Source organism: Carassius carassius, chromosome 7, assembly GCF_963082965.1.
Source record: "Carassius carassius chromosome 7, fCarCar2.1, whole genome shotgun sequence".
NCBI lineage: Eukaryota > Metazoa > Chordata > Actinopteri > Cypriniformes > Cyprinidae > Carassius > Carassius carassius.
Window position 1 is genome coordinate 39,065,418 of NC_081761.1, and position 24,037 is coordinate 39,089,454.

Below are 24,037 nucleotides of genomic sequence, written 5' to 3' on the forward strand. Positions count from 1 at the left end.
ACCTGCTGTCAGAGAGTGGATTTACTGAGAATTATAGCTATATTCAGTCTGTGTGCAGCTTCTGTCTGGCCAAAAATGGACCGAATTTGCATGCCCTGCTGTAAATTTTGACCGGTTGATGAAAAACAAGCTTATGTGGATTATACACATTAAAAAAATTTAGATAAGTTATCTAGGAGCAGATAAAATGCATATAATTATATTCTAAGCAATTATAAATTTAACATATCTTTTATTTAAAGGCTGAAATGTGAGGTTAATTTTTTTTTTTTTTAAATAAACTTTTTCAAAGCTTTATATTTCATTATTTACATTAGAAATCTCAACATGCTATTAAACTGTTGATATTTAAAATCCTGGCATCATTGGTAATGTTGTTTAAGTGATTTGTGTCTGTACTTTTTTAACATCTCCAGCACATTTTAACAGTACCATGATAATATAACAGGACCATAATAATATATAACATTTGATATTATATTTTTCTGAGCTTGATGCGGTTTCATTACCAGGACAATACAGGGATATTTTATATAGAATAAAATTGGAAAAAATATTAATCAAAATGATTGATAAAATTGTTGATTTATATATATAAAAAAACAGGCTTGTCATGATGTGCCATACACAAACAAACACGTTTTTTTTTTAGGTGTTTTACAGTGTACTTTTAGGTGTAAAGGTTTTTGTACTGTATAAAAGGGTATTTTTATCACCTAAAGCAGGGTTTTTCAGGGGTTTTTGGTTACCGTTGGTTGGTTGTTCCAAACAAACTCATTCAAATTACTAAGATCATGTGTGTGTGCGTAAGTGTGTCATGATGTTAAATATCCAGCATGTCTCTCGGAATTTTGAGTAAGATTTCCCTTGTTTAGGGAGTTCACAGTTCATACACGGAGCTCACTTCTAATGAGCTGATTATCTGAATCAGGTGTGTTAACAAAGATAGACATAAGAAATGTGAAGAGTTGGGGGGTGCGAGAACTGGAAATGAGAACTGCTGACCTAAAGGAATTGTTCTTAACAGCAATGCTGTTATTTAAAGGCTGAAATGTGAGGTTAACTTTTTTAAATAAACTTTTTCAAAGCTTTATATTACATTATTTACATTAAAAATCTCAACATGCTATTAAACTGTTGATATTTAAAATCTGGACATCATTGGTAATGTTATTGTTTTAATTATGCAAACAAAAATTTATTTTATTTGTTGTTTGTTGATTTTTTTAATTATAAAACTTGTTTGAGTGATTTGTGTCGGTTTGTAACATCTCCAGCACATTTTTACAGTACCATGATAATACTGATAACCTTGATAATTTTGGTCTCTATAATCATAAGAAATTTTCAAACAGTTACATCCCTAATGTTACATCACCTAAATGAGGAATATTTGATATTATATTTAGTTTGATGTGGTTTCATTACCAGGACAATATAGGGATATTTTATATAGAATAAACAAATTAGAAAAAATATTAATCAAAATGATTAATAAAATTGTTGATTATATATATAAAAAAACACAAACATACACATGGTGGTTTATTTTTTTAAATGATTTACGGTGTACTTTTAGGTGTAAAGGTTTTGGACTGTATAAAAGGCTATTTTTATCACCTAAAGCTGGGGTTTTCAAACTTTTTTGTCACCCGAACCCCTTTGACCTAAATTATGTACTTGAAGAACCCCCTAGGATTTTAAGTAAATATTTCAAATATTTAATAGCATATTTGCATGTTTAACTTAAAAACAATCTGTTTGAAGGTTTTAGTAGTATTTACATAGCTATTGTTATTAAACTTAGCAAATTCTAAAAAGTGGCATTACTGTAATTTATCATTTTTTTTATACAGGGTATCCAAAAATGATAATTATTTTTATACATTTGGTCAATTCACAGCAGTGATATAAATTAATCTGTTCCAATAAGTTTCTATAGATTTTTTCTTTTATGAGCATTTTTACCTTTTATAAAGCCATTAAAAAAAGTGCATCATCTTTTGATTCAAATTCTAAACATTTATTCTGTCAATTATAATAATAATAATAATACATTTAGGTTGTTACTAAACAAATTAAATCAGTATCAAGAAAATTTATCTTTGCAGAAGTGGCGTTTAGATGTATTTACACATCTTAATTCAGCTCAGAGGGACATGGAATGAATTAACCTGCAGTTACAAATGCATGAATAATGTTTTGATATTTTAAACATGAAATGTTGAGTAATGATATTTGAAATTATTTAAAAAGTGATAATAAATGATAAGTGAAAAATACTTTAAATGTTAAATTAAAATCACAAGTAGGTTTAATGAGTGAGTCATTATGATTAAACCAAAACATTTGTTGATTTATTCAGGAGCATAACACTATCATGTTACTCATAGATGCAAAACAGTGCTGTGGCTGTGTTTGGAATGTTTTTTTTGGCAAAATATAGCAAAAACAGACAATATGGTGTCTTATACTTATTTTTTAATGAACTGTTGCATAAAACCAATATCACATTTGTAACCATGCTGATTTAAAAAAAAAAAACATCACTCTTCCTGTGATATTGATCAACTATATGAAGTCTAAATACTCTTGTGAACTGTTAGTTTAACCAGACTTCATGTCGTTTGAAAGGTTTACTGTCCTTAAAGGGATAGTTCATCCAAAAATACATTTTATGTTTATCTTTCTACCCCCAGGGCATCCAAGATGTAGGTGACATTTTTCAGGAGAACACAAACCTTTGCAGTCTGACAGTCTTATAATGGATGTGAATGGGAATCACGGCTAAAACATACAATAAAAAAAACACATACACAAACAAAACCAAATTATACCCTGCAGCTTGTGGCGATGCATTGTGTATAGACACAAGACCATTGGTCTGTGCAAGAAACTGAAGGGTGTTTCTATAGTTTTTTACCTCTGATTCACACAATGTCTGAATTGTTAGAACTCTCCTGAGAACAGCCGCGCTTGAGTCTTCTTCTTCTTGCTTTATGGTGGATTGCAGATTTATAGGTGCATTGGTGGCAGTAATACACTTATAAATCTGTGATCTGCCTTAAAGCAAGAAGAAGACACCTCACGTGCCTGCTGCTGAGAACGCACTCAGGAGGACGTGCTCAGGAAAGTTTTAACATTTTGGACATTGCATTAATCAGAGGTAAAAAAGATATAAATACTGTTCAGTTTCTTGCACATACCGATCGTTGTGTGTCGTCGTTTTCGTTGTATGATATGTTTTAGCCGTGATTCTCATTCACATCCATTAGATGACTGACAGACTGCAACGGTTTGTTAGAAATCTCCATTTGTGTTCTACTGAAGAAACAAAGTCACCTACATCTTGGATGCTCTGGGGGAAGCAGATAAACATAATTTTCATTTTTGAGTAAACTATCCCCTTAAATTACCATATTCCTTATGTGTAAGTGGATTTTAAAAGAAGTGTCTGCTAAATTAAAGTAATCTCAACTGTTAATCTACAGTTCAAGCTGCACAGTAAAAAGGAGACAGTCCTGCAGTCAAGAGACTGACAAACATTTGTCAGCATTATCAGAAGAGAGAGAATTTGCAGAACCCAACAGTGTGTCTGTGAAGAGAAACACATCCATGGAGCAACCCACCGAATTCAATGATAGATCAGTTTCCATGGACTCCAGGAATGACACTAGCCAATTTAGCATTTGCTGAATGCTTTTATCCAAAGTGACTTACAGTACATTCCAGAAGCCTGCAGTCTGTAAGCGAATGGCTTTGCTATCACTAATTATCATCAGTGGAACCATCTTCACTAAATAGCTGAGGCCATGGCAATGTTCAAGAAACCTAAAGAACAGAATAAAATGTCATGCTATATAGCTTATTTAAATATAAGCAAATATACCAAGCTGCAATTTGAAGTTTATGTCCTTCAAATCCAGCAAAGATATCTCCCTTTGACATGTTTATTTTCTGTTGGTCTCACACATTTTTATCAAGTGAATTCTGCGGGGTAGAATTTACCGAATTTGATATTTTGAATACAGCAGAAGAGTTTGCATTTATAGTCTTCTGTGTGTCGTGTTAAAGAGCTAAATCTAAATACATTTTACAAATAAATATTCGCTATACTTTTCCCTATTTCTTAGTCCCCCTGTTCTTACCTAAATTCCTCTAAACAATTTTGGAACTTTTAACTTTACTGCCTCCATGAGCTGCTTTTATCTTTTCTTTTTTTCTTTGAAGGTGCCTTTGAATAATTTTTTTGGTAAATTGATAAATATAAATTTAAAGTCCATTCCAGTTGTACAGTATAGCTTGTGCTCTAATGCCATTGTTTGTCTTTTTGACTGAATCACCAGGAGAAAGATACGGATATCAGAGTCAACAGAACCCAGCAGTGTGTCTATGAAGAGTAAGCGATCACTGATCATGAATCCCCCTGAATTCAGTGATGGGCCGGTGACCTCTGATCTTCTGTTAGTATAAACCGTTATTACTAATGTATTATAGTAGACCTCAGATGAATACTATTTAAAAAGCTAAATGGAAAAACAAAACTCTTCAAAATATGCAGCAACTGAGATGGAACATGAAGATCACATACAGAAACAGATATATTTCTAATTAATTTAATGTAATTTATAATAATTGATTGTCTTTATTTCTGCACTTTTTGTTTTGTTTGTTTTTCAGCAAGAACAGATCTATGTCATACTCTGCATCACACTATCAGACCCACTTCAGACAAGAAAGAACTGAAGCCACCATGCAGACACACACAGTGGAGACTGGAGACCTGCAGAGAGTCAAAAACCAGCTCAAAACCAGTATGAAGAAAAAGTATGAGAGCTTTTTTGAGGGAATGAAACTCCAGGAGAATGAAACCCTCCTGAACAGCATCTACACACAGCTCTACATCATAGAGGGAGAGAAAGAAGGAGTGAATGAAGAACATGAGGTTTTACAGATGGAGAAAACAGCCAGAACACAACTCCCACAAGACACTCCAATCTACTGCAATGACATCTTTAAAGCCTCCGCTGAAGCAGGATCTGAGGAGAAAGAGCAGATCAAGACTGTTCTTACTAAAGGCATCGCTGGAATCGGAAAAACCGTCTCTGTGCAGAAGTTCATTCTGGACTGGGCCGAGGGAAAAGCCAATCAGGATGTAGATTTCATGTTTGTGCTTCCATTTCGAGAGCTGAACTTGATCCGAGATCATCAGTACAGTCTTCACAGACTTCTAATGGACTTTCATCCTGAACTTCAAGATCTGGACTCACAGATTTATGAGGAGTGTAAAGTTGTGTTCATCTTTGATGGTCTGGATGAAAGCAGAATCACACTGATGTTTTCAGATGCTCAGAAAGTTTGTGATGTGACTGAGACTTCATCAGTGGCTGTGTTGATGTCAAAGCTCATGAAAGGAGAGCTGCTTCCCTCTGCTCTCATCTGGATCACCTCCAGACCAGCAGCAGCCAATCAGATCCCCTCCGAATACATCCACCGTCTGACAGAAATTCAGGGATTCAATGAGCCTCAGAAGGAGGAATATTTCAGGAAGAGAATCAGTGATGAGCATCAAGCCAGCAGAATCATCTCACACATCAGAAGAGCAAGAAGCCTCCACATCATGTGCCACATCCCCGTCTTCTGCTGGATCTCATCCACTGTGCTTCAGAAGCTCCTGGAAGAAGATCTGAGTGCAGAAATCCCTCAAACTCTGACTGAAATGTACATCCACTTCCTGCTGATTCAGATCAACATGAGGAAGCAGAAGTATGAAGAGAGAGATCCAGAGAAACTCCTGCCGTCCAACAGAGAAGTGATTGTGAAACTTGCTGAAGTGGCTTTCAAACAGCTGATGAAGGGCAATATGATGTTCTATAAGGAGGACCTGAATGAGAGCGGTATAGACCTCACTGACGCCTCAGTGTATTCTGGGATTTGCACAGAGATCTTTAAGCAGGAATCTGTGATTCATCAGAGGAAAGTCTACAGCTTCATTCATCTGAGCGTTCAGGAATTTCTCGCTGCTTCCTATGTGTTCTACTTTCATCTGCACACTATTGCGAAGAGTCTTAACTTTTTTGCACTACATCATTTGCTGAAAGGTGCAGTTGATGCAGCCTTAAAAAGTGAGAATGGCCATTTGGATCTGTTCCTGCGGTTCTTGCTGGGCATCTCACTTGACTCCAATCAGAGACTCTTACAGGATCTACTGACACACACCGAGAACAGCTCAGAGAGCATCAGTGAAATCACACTTTATATTAAAGAGAAGATCAAATATGAACATGAACTCTCCACTGAAAGATCCATCAATCTGTTCCTCTGTCTGCTGGAAGTAAAAGATCAGACTCTGTCCAGAGACATTCAGGAGTTTGTGAAATCAGACAAACACTCAGAGAGGAAAATCTCTCCTGCTCAATGCTCAACAATCACATACATGCTTCAGATATTAGAGAAGCCGCTGGATGAGCTGGACCTCCAGAAATACAACACATCAGATGAGGGTAGAATAAGACTGTTACCAGCTGTGATCAACTGCAGAAAAGCCCTGTGAGTGTTAAATAGTTGTATGACCAAAATAAAAAAATCCTGAATGTTTCTGCAGAGTAATTCACAGTATTAGGCCTGCTACTTCAAATTTTGCTATGCTACCTACCAACTTCTAGGTTAAAATGAAAGATTAGTTCAACTACAAGGTATATGGCAAAATTAGCTTGATACCATTTTTTATATTTATACAAAAATATGTAGTATTATAATTTTATTTAACATACTATTTTTAGAAAACCAAAACGTCTCTGAAACTTAACAGATTTTTAATTGTCCACTTAAACAAGTGCTCATTTTTCTACCATATATTATAAGTTACATACTTTTTTATGAATTGAAAAACATGCATTGCCACCACTTCACTACTGAGACAATTAGGTAGACCAATAGGTTTAATCTAGGCAGTACTGCTTTCTAACAATGGTTGTCCACTGTTTAACTGGAAGTAGAATTTGCCACATCTTTGTGCAAAGTGATATATATATTTACACATTATTTTATTTTACACATTTTTTTTGTTACCTCCTTAACTTGATTGAAATTATTATTGTGGAAAATCATCTTTCAGAATTGCAGAGTCTGGTTAAGAAATGTCATTGTCTGAAAATTGCATACTCTTTTCAGTCTTGCTTGCTGTAATCTCTCAGATCAGCACTGTGAAATTGTGTCAACAACTCTTCAATCCTCAATTTCTGTCCTGAGAGAGCTGGATCTGAGTAACAATGACCTGCAGGATTCAGGAGTGAAGCTGCTCTCTGATGGATTGAAGAGTCCAAACTGTCGGCTGGAGAGACTGAGGTTAGACTTCCACAATTAGTTCTTTTGATACATGATTATTTGAAGTTATAGGGTTCCATACTAACTAGTTAACAACTCCTGTTGATGTATGCTTGTAGGTTGTCAGGCTGTATGGTGACAGAGGAAGGCTGTGGTTATTTGTCTTCAGCTCTGAGTTCAAACCCCTTACACTTGAGAGAGCTGGATCTGAGCTACAATCACCCAGGACCATCAGGAGTCCAGCTGCTTCGTGACAGACAGGAGGATCCGAACTGCTCACTGGAACAACTTAAGTATGTGGAGCAATTATAACACATTTATCTGTTTGTCTGTATACATTTTTATATATGCAATGAGGACCAATACTTTCCAATAATTTTACTAAACCTGGCATTTATGCTTACATTTAAGTTGGAAGTAATTTTTTTGTAAAAGGGTTTTGTTTTACATTTATAACAGTAAAACAGAACTATAGTACTATGTCAATAAGGAAAAAAAAACAAAACAAGTAGTGTAACTTATTTGGCTGCTTCAGAAATGGCTTATCACAAAAGGTGCTTTAGTATGTATTGGAATATGCGGTACCATTTCTAGGCATAGGCAAGCTAGGCAGTTGCCTAGGGCGCCACCAGCAGGAGGGGGTGCCAGTAAGCGCATGTACTGGTGCTACATTTTAGCAGGGTTGTGATGAGTGGCCCTGAAATATGATTATGGGTTCTGTCAGTGCTTTTTCAAGGTAAGGCTTTTTTTTGTTCAAAAGTTCAAAGGCCAATCTAAAATATTGGTACTATAAAAGTGCACAAAATACATATTTTGTTTAGGCAGTATTTGTGGCAGTAAAGAAATCATGTTGTGAAATCGGTCCAAAACTTGTGTGTTTTTGTGCCAGTGATTTGTTAAAGAATCAGCGTGTTGTATAATATTATGGGGCAGCTGTGGCCCAATGGTTACATACTTGGACTTGTAACCGGAAGGTTGCAGGTTCGAGCTCCGGTACTGACAGGAGTTGTAGTTGGGGCTTGAGTGAATGAAAGTGCTCTCTTCCACCCTCAATACCCATGGCTGAAGTGCCCTTGATCAAGGCGCTGAACCCCCAGTTGCTCCCCGGGTGCTGGATCTATAGCTGCCCACTGCTCCTGGTGTGTGTTCACGGTGTGTGACAAACGACAAACTTTAATAGCCATTTAAAAAATATGGGTCTAGTAAAATTTGCAAATTGACAAGATCAATACATCCTTTATTTAACAGCTTTGTCGAATTTAATGTATCCTTACGGAAGTGTCAAAATGCTGAATCAATAAATTTGCTTTTAACAGCACTTAATGGGAGCACTGTCATACACATAGAGGGGAGAATGTAATGTTATTTAAAGGGTACGTTCATGCTTCAATGAGTAACAAAGAAACAAGTAGCTGCATTCTGATTACTTTTATGCCATTGATCAGGCACTTTTATATGTAGTTTGAGGTAACAAAGGGTTTTATATTTGATTGAAATAATGCAATAACTGAAAAAACAATTGGAAAAAAAGATAAAGACAAAGTAATAATATCTAAACATGTATCCAAATCTAAATGGGGTAAAATGAATTACATTTAAATTAAAGAAATAAAATAACTTTATGCATTTAGCAGACGCTTTTATCCAAAGCGACTTACAGTGCATTTAGGCTATACATTTTTACCTATCATGTGTTGTGACAATGACAATTTCTTACAAACTAGGGATTGTAACATAGAGCTTTACAGGCATCCAGTGGCTATAATGGTATTGTAGTTAATAAAATGTGCAAAATATTTATCATAACTGTAGGGCTGTGATGGTTGCCGTGACAACCGCGTCACTGCGGTGGTCGGTTGCTACCGCGGTTGTCTACTGCCACCGGCGGTAGTGCACGTGACGTCACAAACATAATACAAAGTTTTGTATATAAGTGTAATAACTGTAATAGTTGCAAATTCTAAGTCTATGGTAATTAACAAATGACCTCAAACACAGCGTTTCCTTTAGATTGGCAGATTTGAGCGCAGGAAAATACAGTTTATACATTCAACAAATTAATTTAGTGTTGGGCGATGGATCTTGTTGGGAAAGCAAATACCACCTCACCGATCTGGAGTCATGTGCATTCATGTCACCCATCAGCGTTTACAAAAGTTCTCGTGATCGCAAATGCTAGCTTGTCAGGTTTGGTGAGGCTTTCTCCAAACTGGCCTAATACAAACAAGACAGCGATAAATAAAAGATGGTAACAAGAAATATGGCAACGATTCCTATTTCAAAGAGAGCGCGGACAGATGAGGAGTTACTGAGCTTGCTTGGTTGCGTAAAAGTAAACCAGACGCAACAACCGTGTTGCGACAGGTTTAGTCTGTCTAGTGTCTATACAGGACATTTGAACTCTGTGTCAGTAGCCTACCTCACAGACCGGACAGGGATTTATCATGTCGTGTTGTGCTGCATCCAGTGTAGCATCACTGATTATAATCAGTATTTTCTCGTGTTGCGTCGCTCGCGTCCGTTAGGGTGTATTTAACTTTCTTATTTAGGCTACTTTCTTGTAGCCTAAATAAGCATTATTTATTTGATATTTATTTTTGTGTTTCGCAGGCGGCGTTCACTGACAGAAGTGCTCAAATAAACATGAACTGACAAGTTAAATAGGATGTGTTAGATGAGTGAGACAGTGCTGGGCTGATTTCTAGACGTGCATATAAATTTATCCTGTATATAATATATATAAAATATATTACATGCATGCACAGTTTAAGTCAGCTTTAATCACCTTTTTTGGTAATTCCATGAATTAACTGACCACGACACTGCTTGCATATAGTTTATTTCGCAGTTTGATATGAAAGGATATGCACAAAGGAAGCGCGCACCGTCTTTGAGCACAGGACCGTCCGCGCTCGCTTAACTTACACCTGATAATAAAGTGAAGTGGAGCGCGTGTCTGAAACGTCTCCTGTTCAGTCATTCTGCGAGTCTGCGACTGAATAAATTCACTTCTTGTCATGAGAAAAAGTGACAGAAGCAGCAGTTGCGAGTGGGTGGCCATCCCAGCCCCTACGTAAAATAATTTCAATACGTTAAACTGGAAAAAAAATTGCCTAGGGCATCAAAATGGATAGAAACAGCCCTGGGAATATGTTTGTATGGAGGTACCTGTAGATTAGAACTTTAAGGCCTTGTTATATCGCAAGCAAAATTAAAGAACTGGTGTGATGTCTTTTCAAACAAAAGTTTGTTTGATGTTTGTTTTGGGAGTTCAAAATAGCTTTCCATTTCCAACTGCATATTTCATGGTCTGTTGTCAGCGATATTAAAGGGGTCATAGGATTCAATTAAAATTTTTCCTTTCTCTTTGAAGCGTTACATGCTCTTGGTTCTATAAACTGGGGCAGTTCAAATGTTGCAAGGACAGTCTGGTGCTTTTGACTCACAGCGTGTATGTTATTTATTCAAATAATTTGCCAATGATGATTCAAACACGAGGTTTGAGCAGTGTAGAGTAGGCTTGTTTGTTGTTTTTCAGATCACAAATGCAGACATGGTTATATGTTTACACAGTGCGATATGCAACACATAAGAGACCATATAAGTCATTATAATCAGTAATTATCTCCCAACTGGATGGAACAAATACCTCGTTTGTAATTGGTTTTATTGGTTTTGTCTAGTCTAGTGTAGGGCTGGGTACCGAACTTCGATGCCTTTATGGTATCAAACAAAAAACTTTGATACTATGAGTATCGAAAAATTATTTATCTTTCGGTGCCAAATTTCGGTTCTAAAAGCCAAGCGGCGTTGTTTTGTTTTGTTTTTTTGGCCAAGCGGCTGTGTCTGTGTGAGCTTGTAGCATACATGCATGTAAGGACCTAAATTCGCCGTGATTGGCTGTCCACCACCACGTGACGTGACGGGGAGGATTTCTGAAGATACTCGCAGTCATACAACACAAGTGTAGTTGTTTTTTCTCAAATCGTTTCCGTTTTACAATGCCAAAGAGGTCTAAAGTGTGGCTACACTTTATAAAAGTGGATGCCGAGTCAGCAAAGTGCAACATATGCGATAAGAGTATTGCAACCAAAGCCGGCAATACCACCAATTTAATGAAGCATTTGTTTGGATGAGTGTTTTGCCCTCCCTCCCTGTTTCTTTTGGACTACTCCATTAGGTATCTTGAAACACGCCCCCTTTCACTACATCTAAAAAGCAGAGAGAGAGAGAGACAGATTTATCTGGTACAGTGAATTTCTCTAAGCAGCAGGCCACTGTACAGTCATGGCCAAAAGTTTTGAGAATTACATAAATATTAGTTTTCAAAAAGTTTGCTGCTAAACTGCTTTTAGATCTTTGTTTCAGTTGTTTCTGTGATGTACTGAAATATAATTACAAGCACTTCATACGTTTCAAAGGCTTTTATCGACAATTACATGACATTTATGCAAAGAGTCAGTATTTGCAGTGTTGGCCCTTCTTTTTCAGGACCTCTGCAATTCGACTGGGCATGCTCTCAATCAACTTCTGGGACAAATCCTGACTGATAGCAACCCATTCTTTCATAATCACTTCTTGGAGTTTGTCAAAATTAGTGGGTTTTTGTTTGTCCACCCGCCTCTTGAGGATTGACCACAAGTTCTCAATGGGATTAAGATCTGGGGAGTTTCCAGGCCATGGACCCAAATTTTTTAACATTCTGGTCCCCGAGCCACTTAGTTATCACTTTTGCCTTATGGCACGGTGCTCCATCGTGCTGGAAAATGCATTGTTCTTCACCAAACTGTTGTTGGATTGTTAGAAGAAGTTGCTGTTGGAGGGTGTTTTGGTACCATTCTTTATTCATGGCTGTGTTTTTGGGCAGAATTGTGAGTGAGCCCACTCCCTTGGATGAGAAGCAACCCCACACATGAATGGTGTCAGGATGCTTTACTGTTGGCATGACACAGGACTGATGGTAGCGCTCACCTTTTCTTCTCCGGACAAGCCTTTTTCCAGATGCCCCAACAAGCGGAAAGGGGCTTCATCGGAGAATATGACTTTGCCCCAGTCCTCAGCAGTCCATTCACTATACTTTCTGCAGAAGATCAATCTGTCCCTGATGTTTTTTTTGGAGAGAAGTGGCTTCTTTGCTGCCCTTCTTGACACCAGGCCATCTTCCAGAAGTCTTGGCCTCACTGTGCGTGCAGATGCGCTCACACCTGCTTGCTGCCATTCCTGAGCAAGCTCTGCACTGGTGGCACTCCGATCCTGCAGCTGAATCCTCTTTAGGAGACGATCCTGGCGCTTGCTGGACTTTCTTGGATGCCCTGAAGCCTTCTTTACAAGAATTGAACCTCTTTCCTTGAAGTTCTTGATGATCCTATAAATTGTTGATTTAGGTGCAATCTTAGTAGCCACAATATCCTTACCTGTGAAGCCATTTTATGCAACGCAATGATGGCTGCACGCGTTTCTTTGCAGTTCACCATGGTTAACAATGGAAGAACAATGATTTCAAGCATCACCCTCCTTTTAACATGTCAAGTCTGCCATTCTAAGCCAATCAGCCTGACATAATGATCTCCAGCCTTGTGCTCGTCAACATTCTCACCTGAGTTAACAAGACGATTACTGAAATGATCTCAGCAGGTCCTTTAATGACAGCAATGAAATGCAGTGGAAAGGTTTTTTTGGGATTAAGTTAATTTTCATGGCAAAGAAGGACTATGCAATTCATCTGATCACTCTTCATAACATTCTGGAGTATATGCAAATTGCTATTATAAAAACTTAAGCAGCAACTTTTCCAATTTCCAATATTTATGTAATTCTCAAAACTTCTGGCCACGACTGTATACGTTCACTTAAAACATAACCGACTGTGTTTGCGAGAATACTTGCAGAGACAATTATTTTGATATAATTGTGTGTGTATGTTTTCATTCAGAACTTACAATATGCAAAAGATGAATTCATTCTTTGTACGCGCATTGTCTGAAATGCTGCTCACAGTGCTTTGAATGAGTGAGCGCAAGCTCCGAACGCGCGCGAATTGTTTAAAACGCTTGAATCAGCAATATTTATATCTGGAATCAGCAATATTTATATCTGGATACGTACTTGATCTGGGTGACTGCAGTGACCCTCTGATCTGGACACAGACTGGATCTGGTGGCCATGGTGACCTCGGAACAAGATAGAAACAGACAAATATTAGCGTAGATGCCATTCTTCTAATGATGAAGCAAGTACATAGGGTGTTATGCGAAGTGTTTCTGGTTACGGTTTACCTAATTAATGCAGCCTAAAAATCCTTTAATGGATTTGGATATTAAAAGCATATTAGTATGTTATGTGTATGCCAGGTTAAAGAGATGGGTCTTTAATCTAGATTTAAACTGCAAGAGTGTGTCTGCCTCCCGAACAATGTTAGGTAGGTTATTCCAGAGTTTAGGCGCCAAATAGGAAATGATCTGCCGCCCGCAGTTGATTTTGATATTCTAGGTATTATCAAATTGCCTGAGTTTTGAGAACGTAGCGGACGTAGAGGATTATAATGTAAAAGGAGCTCATTCAAATACTGAGGTGCTAAACCATTCAGGGCTTTATAAGTAATAAGCAAAATTTTAAAATCTATACGATGTTTGATAGGGAGCCAGTGCAGTGTTGACAGGACCGGGCTAATATGGTCATACTTCCTGGTTCTAGTAAGAACTCTTGCTGCTGCATTTTGGACTAGCTGTAGTTTGTTTACTAAGCGTGCAGAACAACCACCCAATAAAGCATTACAATAATCCAACCTTGAGGTCATAAATGCATGGATTAACATTTCTGCATTTGACATTGAGAGCATAGGCCGTAATTTAGATATATTTTTGAGATGGAAAAATGCAGTTTTACAAATGCTAGAAACGTGGCTTTCTAAGGAAAGATTGCGATCAAATAGCACACCTAGGTTCCTAACTGATGACGAAGAATTGACAGAGCAACCATCAAGTCTTAGACAGTGTTCTAGGTTATTACATGTATCGCTCACTAGGAGTCGCTAAATGAACAGCTGCTGTTTTTTTTGTTTTGTTTTTTCAATGGAGGATCAGTTGCTCTATTGGTTAAAATCCCCGAACTGTTTACTTAAATATTAAATTAATAAATGACATCAAAACAGGGGCGTTTGCGTTATGATGTTGTGGGCTGCTGTGGGCCAGAAAGTCCAGGGCAACTTTTTGGTCCCAGTCCGCCCCTGAATGGCGCACCCCTATCCAAAAAGCATAACCAGTTGTATTAATAATGTTATCCTGAGTGTGAAGTGTTACCAGAATTTGTTTTAATTAAGGTGAAAAATAGAGTTTTGTGTTTAATGTATTTGTGTTGATGTTGAAATGGATTTTATAACATATGGTATCGAAAAAAGTATCGTTAGGAACCAGTATCGAAACTGAGGTATCGAAATTGGCACCCGATCGAAAGATTTTGAACAATACCCAGCCCTAGTCTAGTGAGGTCTGGATCGCGAACTAATCTTTCTATTTAACCGGATCTCCCTCGAACCAGTTCACCAAATCGAACTGAATCATTTTAAACATTTTGCGTATCCAGTACGCACTAATCCACAATTACTTAAGTCATTCGGTTTATAAACTACTTTACACTCGCTCTTACACATATAAACCAATATCTTGAGTTATTCAGTTACTCCTAATAGTACATTGACTGAACTGCTAAAAGAGAACCGATGATGATATATGCATGATCAGAGCAGCTGGACTGAGTCTCGTGGTGGGGAGGATTATAATGTGGAGGATTATAATGTAACAAGAGCTCATTGAAATACTGAGGGGCTAAACCATTCAGGGCTTTATAAGTAATAAGCAATATTTCACAAACTATACAATGTTTGATAGGGAGCCAGTACAGTGTTGACAGTACCGGGCTAATATGGTCATACATAGTTTGTTTACTAAGCATGCAGAAAATCCACCCAATAAAGCATTACAATAATCTAACCTTGAGGTTATAAATGTATGGATTAACATTTCTGCATTTGACATTGAGAGCATAGGCCGTAATTTAGATATATTTTTGAGATGGAAAAATTCAGTTTTACAAATGCTAGAAACGGTCCTATAATTATAACATATAAACACCTCTGTTTTTTCAGAATTTAGCAGTAAGAAATTACTCGTCATCCAGTTTTTTATATCGACTATGCATTCCATTTGTTTTTAAAATTGGTGTGTTTCACCAGGCCGCGAAGAAATGTAGAGCTGAGTATTATCAGCATAACAGTGAAAGCTAACACCATGTTTCCTGATGATATCTCCCAAGGGTAACATGTAAAGCATGAAGAGTAGCAGCCCTAGTACTGAGCCTTGAGGTACTCCATACTGCACTTGTGATCGATATGATACCTCTTCATTTGCACCTCTTCAATGCACTAGATAGCTTGCCAATCAGAGCACAACTCGCTTTTCCAGACCGATGAGTCTTATAAAAATCAACGTGTTTCAGAAGGCAAGGCATAGGGGAGAAATAATAAGCATTATTATTAAAGCACAGCATTATATGGAATATAATGTTGGTGTTTTTTTTTTACTTTAAATCACATAATCACATTGCATTACACCAAATATAATTAAATTAAAGTTTATTTATATATCGCTTTTTACAATACAAATCGTTACAAAGCAACTTTACAGAAAATAAAGTTTCTACAATATTTAGTAGTAGCTTATAAGTGGTGACTGTCAGTTCGTATGACAGGTTAAACTGGAAAAACGTATGACAGGATTTTTCAGAAATATTAATACAAGACGTAGTCAGCCAGATGATGAACATTATTAACAGCAATTGTTATATGATGCAGTCACACTTGTAACAATATTTGTTAGTTCTGTTTGTTGATTCAGGGTTAGCATCATCTGGGGTCCTCTGAGGGGTCAGCATAATCTCTTCTCAGGTGTTCTGAATCCAGACTGGAGCTTGTGTATATCCTATGTAAATCCCGTGGCAAAACAAATAGAGACACCATTAGCATAGCTGCTGTTCCAACAAAGTAAAATTAATTAGTTTTAACCCAAGCTAAAGAATAAGAATGCTCATTTGATCAGATACAACTGCAGTCACAATTTAAGAGATGCATTATTCGAATGCTTGGTGAAAGAGATGCATTTTTAATCTAGATTTAAACAGAGAGTGTGTCTGAACCCCGAACATTATCAGGAAGGCTATTCCAGAGTTTGGGAGCCAAATGTGAAAAAGCTCTACGTTCTTTAGTGGACTTTGCTATCCTAGGAACTACCAAAAGTTCAGCGTTTTGTGACCTTAGGGAGCATGATGGATTGTAACGTGGTATAAGGCTAGTTAGGCACACAGGAGCTAAACCATTTAGGGCCTTATAGGTAAGTAATGATAATTTGTAACTGATACGGAACTTAATATGTAGCCAGTGCAGAGACTGTAAAATTGGGGTAATATGATCATATTTTCTTGACCTGGTAAGGACTCTAGCTGCTGCATTTTGGACTACCTGTAGCTTGTTTATTGAAGATGCAGGACAACCACCTAGAAGTGCATTACAATAGTCCAGTCTAGAGGTCATGAATGCATGAATTAGCTTTTCTGCATCAGAAACAGGTAACATGTTTCGTAGCTTGGCAATGTTTCTAAGATGGAAGAATGCATTAATTTTTGTAACATGGGAAATATGATTTTCAAAAGACAAGTTGCTGTCTAATATAACACCCAGATTTTTGACTGTAAAGGAAGTAACACTACATCCGTCTAGTTGCAAATTGTAATCTTCTGTGTACTGTTTTTTGGTCCAAAAATTAATATCTCTGTCTTATCCGAATTTAATAAGAGAAAATTATTGGTCATCCAATCTTTTACATTTTTAACACACTCTGTTAGCTCAGATAATTTAGAAGTTTCATCTGGTCTCGTTGAGATATATAGCTGAGTATCATCAGCATAACAGTGGAAACTAATCCCGTATTTTCTAATAATATTACCAAGGGGCAACATTTATATTGAAAATAGAAGGGGACCTAGGACGGATCCTTGTGGCACTCCATATTTTACTGGTGATAAATAAGATGACTCCCCATTTAAATAAACAAAATGGTAGCGATCGGACCGGTAGGATCTAAACCATCTTAGAGCCTGCCCTTGAATACCTGTATAGGTTTGTAATCGATCTATGAGTATGTCATGATCTATGGTGTCGAACGCAGCACTAAGATCAAGTAAAACTAGAAATGAGATGCAGCCTTGATCTGACGCAAGAAGCAGGTCATTTGTAATTTTAACAAGTGCAGTTTCTGTGCTATGGTGGGGCCTGAAACCCCATGAAATTCTTCATACAGATAATTTTTTTTGCAGGAAGGAGCTCAATTGAGCAGACACAACTTTTTCTACAATTTTAGTCATAAATGGAAGATTTGAAATAGTACATATTAATAATAATACATATTAGGGATGTATTAGGGATATTTTGTCTGTGTGTGTGTGTGTGTGTGTGTGTGTGGGGGGGGGGGTTATCTGATTTTTCACAGCCTCTCCCTACTAACAGTAAAGCTGTGAGTTTAATTACTTTAAAAACAGTGACATTACACAGTTGTTATTAAAATTACATGTGTTTTAAAGGGGACCTAATATTATCTAATTTCACAATTATGTAATATAGGTGTCCAGAAGGTGTGTGAAGTTTCAGCGTAAAATACCCAACAGATCACTTATTATACTATTTTGAAAATTGCAGGTTTTGTGCGGGAAAAAAAAACAAGGTAAAATATCAGGGTGAGCAATATGACTAACAGTGAAAATAGTGGTGTTCAGCCCAATATGTATGAACCGGAATCTGACACTGATGAACGCAAGACTCTGGCATAAATAACAACTTTGAGAATGAACCAGGAAGTCTCTGAATGGTTATTTGATGAATTAATTTTGTTGTTGTTGGCCAGTATGGTAATACTGCATTTTCTGTGAACAGTCGTGGACAGAACCTGTACAAAGTGGTCAATTTATACCAATTCTGAGAATAGCTTGTTCTGATGCACTGCCTATGATTTATGGGGATTAAATAAAAAGGAGATTGTTTTTTTTTAATTATAGGGTGGTTGTGTACACACACTGCCAACACACATTTATGTTCAGACTAGGGCTGTCACAATGTTAGATTTTTCATATCACGGTTATTGTGGCCATAAGACTTCACAATATTGATATATTGTGATATCTATAGAAACCTTGGGGGGAAAGATATGTCAAATAATTTTTTTTTATTTGTTCATTGAGATTTTCTTTTTCACCCAACGGACATAAGGCTACTGATAAACGCAGGGCAGAAGACTCTGGTTTTCTCAGTCTTCTTTGCAGCTCCTATGAAATAACAAGAGAAAATACTGTCAAGTTCAACAGTATGATGAATAAATATTAATAGTAACATTTTACAATAAGATGTAATTTGTTAACATTAATGTATTAACTAACATGAATTATCAATGAACAATTTATTAACCAATTTATTAATCATTATTAATGTTAATAAAATTAGAATGATTCATTGTTCATGTTAGGTCACAGTATAATGTTTACAAATACAACTTGTGATTTTGATAATGTATAAGTAAATGCTGAATTAACATTAAATAAGATTAATAAATGCTGTGTAAATATTGTTCATTATTATTTATGTTATTTATATATGTTAACTAATGTTAACTAACTAACCTTATTGAAGAATGATCGCAGATGAGGCATTAAGTGCATGGCACTGCAACCAACTTAACATTTTACAGAGTTAATGTACCAATGTGGTCGCTCAGTTTTTGAAGATTTTCTACTAACCATTTTCTCAAATATTGCCTATTTGAGAGAGAGAGAGAGAGAGAGAGAGAGAGAGAGAGAGAGAGAGAGAGAAATGGAAGTTGTGTGTATTCGCGTCTGTGCGTTCATCTTTTTAGAGTGAGTTTACTTAAAAACAGCGAATTTATCCTCTCTCTGCTGGAAAATATAATGTAGCGATTAATTATTTAAACTGTATTTAATAAAAGTCGTGGGACAGTGTTGACAAGTTTATTTTCTCCTGGATGTGTGAGCTGCGCGATATCCGATATGTGTGTGTGTTTGTGTCAGTAAGCAGCTCATTAATACAGAACGATAATTAAAGGTTCTAATGCACACCAGTATATGTGTGTATTGTAAGATTTAGATGACGAATGATGACGTGTGACATCATGGTAGTGGTGTCCCAATCCTTAGGGGAATATTTTCTCCTCTACCACTTGACACTCTGTTTCAAGGGACAAGGGGAAGGCGGAGGGGTAGGGGAAGGGGAACGGGTATAAAATAGAATTGGGATTGGGCCTTAATGACCCTTTTTTTTTAGAGTGTAAACAGTAATAAATGAATTAATAAAATTATAACAATATGGATTATAAATTCAATGCCTCTAGTACTTGGTGGAGAAGAGGAGAGTCCTCAGCCAGAGCTGCCCACACTTACATGTGATCAAAAAAGAAGAGAAAAGAACTTGTTTTTAAAACCATATATCATTTTAAAGTTACATTTTATATTTACATTTTAAGAATGAAATGATTTACCTGCTGAGAGTGTGTTCTGTAGTTGAATCACTGAACTCCGGAAACTTAGTAATGAAGTGCTTTGACAGTTACAGATTTGAAAAACAAAAGAGCAGTGTGAGGAGTGGGGCGGGGCCGAGAGCCATGGGACCAATCTCTTCCATGGGACTTCCAATCACTCCACCGGCCTTGCTCCGTTCCCACGGCTCTCTGCCCCGCCCCACTCCTCACAAGCGGGAATAAAGAATCTTAAGCTCTGACACAAAGAACCATTTTAGAATTAAAAGGGTTCTTCATGATGCTATGGTTCTAAATAGAGCTGGTTCTACATGTTAAAGAACCATCTTTGTTTTAGAGTGTAAATGTAAATAAGCTATTCTATAGAATATAATAGAATAATCTGGGCTGATGTTCTGTCCCCTGCGCTTCTGAAATGATTGCTACACCAACTGGTCAGTGGTAAACTCATGCTAAAAAGTACATGTGAGGAGATCGCTGGCATAAAAGTCTCAAAAATACACACACACAAATCCAGGCAATACCCACATGAATGCGATTTAGACATTCACAGAATTTTAAACATTCAAAAATTGTATATAGTTTATAAACAGTTGTTGTATTTGTGAAATGTATTTTATGCATTTTTTTGTGCACGTGAAGAGTTTTTTTTATATATATATATATATATATATATGATTTTCATGCACGTGAATTAGGTTTCAAGCTTATGAATTTGGTTACGCATCTGAACATAGTGTCTTTTGCATGAATTATTATGGAGACTAATTTCTCTTCATAATTGCAGGTTTAAACTAATGGACTGAGTCTTTAAATTAAAACATGTTTTAACATAAATTAATCAAACATGTTCTATTTTTTTGTTAATTTTTCTCTCTAGTTTAGACCATGGAGAACATTTTCGGATCAAACTAGGATTGCACAAATGTAAGTCCTGTACCTCACTCTTCTTCTTATACATATTTAATAGGTCCAGTAGTGAAGTGAATCATATCTCAAAGTTTTCGTTTTTCTTGTATTTGGGTGTAAAAGTGTTACCACATTTTTTACAGGGAGATTTTGCCAACATTCATTCAGTTTTGCTGCCAAGGGATAGATAATGCAAAATTTTATGTAGGCAGTAAAAATTCACCAGCAAAACCCGTACTTTCAAAAGTTTTTTGTCATTTGTGCAGTTTTACTTTCTCATTTTCCTGCCATGTCGTTGTATATTTAATGTTGTTCTAATCTTTTCTTCAGATGCCTGTAATCTCACACTGGATCCAAACACAGCTAACATTCGTCTCAAATTATCTGAGGACAACAAGAAGTTGACATATGTCAAAGAGCTGCAGTCATATCCTGATCATTCAGACAGATTTAATCACTATGAGCAGGTTCTGTGTGGAGAGAGTCTGACTGGACGCTGTTACTGGGAGGCTGAATGGACCGGCTGGAGTTTCATAGGAATGACGTATAAAGGAATCAGCAGGAAAGGTGGGAGTGACTGTAGGCTTGGATACAATGACAAATCCTGGTCCATGTTTTGTATTGCTGACAGATATAGTGCTTGGCACAATAGTAAAAACAAAGACATACCTGTCCCTTCACCCCCATCTAACAGAATAGGAGTGTATCTGGATTGGCCAGCTGGCATTCTGTCCTTCTACAGTGTCTCTGACACACACACACTCACACACTTACACACATACAACACCACATTCACTGAACCCCTCTACGCTGGATTCAGGGTTAATGATTCCTCAGTGTCTCTGCGTCAGATTTCATAGCCATGTAAGAAACAAATGCACAATCCAAGCACCATGGCTATGCAATAGTAGTCTGTAAAATGCCATCTGGCAGGCTTTTCCCAGCTCCAGGGCTTTTGTTAAGACTACAGATCGTACTCGATGGTCAGATAGAGTCAAGTGTATTGTGAGTGTTGAAGCTTCCTTACTTTCTTTGGTAAAAGGGAATACTACTGACCTTTTTCTCTAGTCAAAAAACATTAATTATAACTTGTTTCTTACCTATGGTGAGTGGGCAATAGAGAACTACATGATCAAACATGATCTTCATTTAATTACATTTACATAATGGGGGAGGGTGACTATTTAAATGGAAATTAATTAACTTTTTTTTGCATATTTATAATGTTTTATAATGTTTTTTTGGCATTGTTCTGGTGAACCCTATTATTGTGTTAATTATTAAATTCAATAAATCTTTGCAGGTGGTGAATCACATGCAGTGTCTGTCACATTATGCGTGTAAAGTTCAGATTCAAGACTGAGAGATTCAGATGAAGGTTTTTATTTAATTATGAAAGATGATACAGTGACTTAGTGTGTGAATAAATGCTGAATGGATGTTGTTGGAGTCTCTGCTGCTGGACGGGGATCTCTGTGAGTCTGTGGACCAGGACGGTCATCTCTCTTTTTGACACCAATATAGTCTGGGCCTATTCTGTCTGGATCATCTTACTGCTACAAGTCGAGAGTGAGAGAAATGTCAGACACACAGATAATCGGGTAAATCAGGAAAAACAACACACACAGATTCATTTTCCATATTCGTGCAGTTAAAAATGAACGGCACACATTTATCAGGTAGAAACAATAGTAGAAGAGGAGGAAAAGAAGAGACGCCATTCAGAGAATTTAAACCTTTTAGTTAACTGTGTTTAAACAGTCCACACATACACAGGTTTTTCCTTCTTCATTTAAAAAACAAAACCAACATCTTGTCCACAGAATTACCATCGAATGCCATCAATGTACCATTCATACTTGTCTGAAAAGTGATTTAACCCTCTGGAGTCTAAGGGTATTTTTGGGGCCTGGAGAAGTTTTGTCATGCCCTGACATTTGTGCTTTTTTCATTTTCTTATACACATCTAAATGGGTAAAGTCTAGTCTCATTGTAATCAGCACAAACTGGGCTATAATAATATATGAGCAACATGTATGTACATGATTGTATTTTTGAGAAAAAAAAAGTTATGCGTGGTTAGTGAAAAACTAAAAGTGTTAAATCACTTGAATAAGGCAATAAACATCTCCATGAAAACACCAAAAATTTAAGAGCTGACAAGAGCATGCCAAACCAACATGTGCTGATATAATCCTAACTGTAAAGCTGTGTTAGCCAATTAGAAGCCTCAAAAAAGGGTTATTACTGGTTTCTGGTTGTCTCATTTTGCATTGCGCGGGGAAGTCGTGGTCTAATGGTTAGAGAGTCGGACTCCCAATCGAAAGGTTGTGAGTTCGAGTCCAGGGCTGGCAGGAATTGTGGGTGGGGGGAGTGCATGTACAGTTCTCTCTCCACCTTCAATACCACGACTTAGGTGCCCTTGAGCAAGGCATCGAACCCCCAACTGCTCCCCGGGCGCCGCAGCATAAATGGCTGCCCACTGCTCCGGGTGTGTGCTCACAGTGTGTGTGTGTGTGTTCACTGCTCTGTGTGTGTGCATTTCGGATGGGTTAAATGCAGAGCACAAATTCTGAGTATGGGTCACCATACTTGGCTGAATGTCACTTCACTTCACTTCACTTCAGACTCATTGCATGTACTGTATACAAAAGAGATTGGGGCGCACTATCTGATGTCAAACAAATGAGATGATGCCACGGATTCCAGCATTAAAAACCAAAAACTCTGGTTTCTCGGAGCTGCACAACAACCCTGAAATCACCATTTCTGAAAATCTTCACCCTGGCAGAAGTTTTCAAAAAGGTTTGGTTTCAGTGACCTGATACTGCCTTTGTATGTGGACGAATGGAAAAAAGCTGTGGTTTTGAAAATACCCATAATGATGTGGACGGGGCCTTATTTATGTAACCATTTAGTGATATAAAATTAGCTTCTATTTAGATTTACACTCTATCGAATTTAAAACACAAATCATTATATTATGACAGTATGCTATGAACTGAACAAAACGGCAGAAACATTGAAGAATTCATATAACTAACTTGATTTCCCACAGTATTTTTTCATATTAAATAGCTATCATGGAAACAAACTGAAAAAACATATTTTATATTATGATAATAATTCTAGATCACATGACCTAAACAAAATAAGAAAAGATTGATGGTACTCTATGTCATTGTGCATTTGAAAATGTTCTCTATTAGGACACA

The 24,037-nt window shown here is 37.0% G+C and overlaps 1 protein-coding gene across 1 annotated transcript; it reads left to right on the forward strand.

Moving 5' to 3' along the window:
* The first annotated feature begins 4,333 nt into the window (after nt 1-4,333).
* Nucleotides 4,334-22,116, forward strand: LOC132144186 (NACHT, LRR and PYD domains-containing protein 3-like). Its single transcript, XM_059554953.1, has 6 exons — nt 4,334-4,463; nt 4,681-6,549; nt 7,174-7,347; nt 7,446-7,619; nt 20,794-20,840; nt 21,153-22,116. Exons 1-6 carry the CDS (start codon nt 4,393-4,395, stop codon nt 21,680-21,682), a joined length of 2,865 nt encoding a protein of 954 aa, XP_059410936.1. The 5' UTR covers nt 4,334-4,392; the 3' UTR covers nt 21,683-22,116.
* Nucleotides 22,117-24,037: the final 1,921 nt, after the last annotated feature.

Bases quoted from the DNA above. Each gene is read 5' to 3' on its own strand.
- LOC132144186 (XM_059554953.1), top strand. From the start codon at position 4,393: ATGAAGAGTAAGCGATCACTGATCATGAATCCCCCTGAATTCAGTGAT. The intron at 6,550-7,173 runs GTGAGTGTTAAA...TACTCTTTTCAG, and splicing joins ATCAACTGCAGAAAAGCCCT to TCTTGCTTGCTGTAATCTCT. The intron at 7,348-7,445 runs GTTAGACTTCCA...GTATGCTTGTAG, and splicing joins TGTCGGCTGGAGAGACTGAG to GTTGTCAGGCTGTATGGTGA.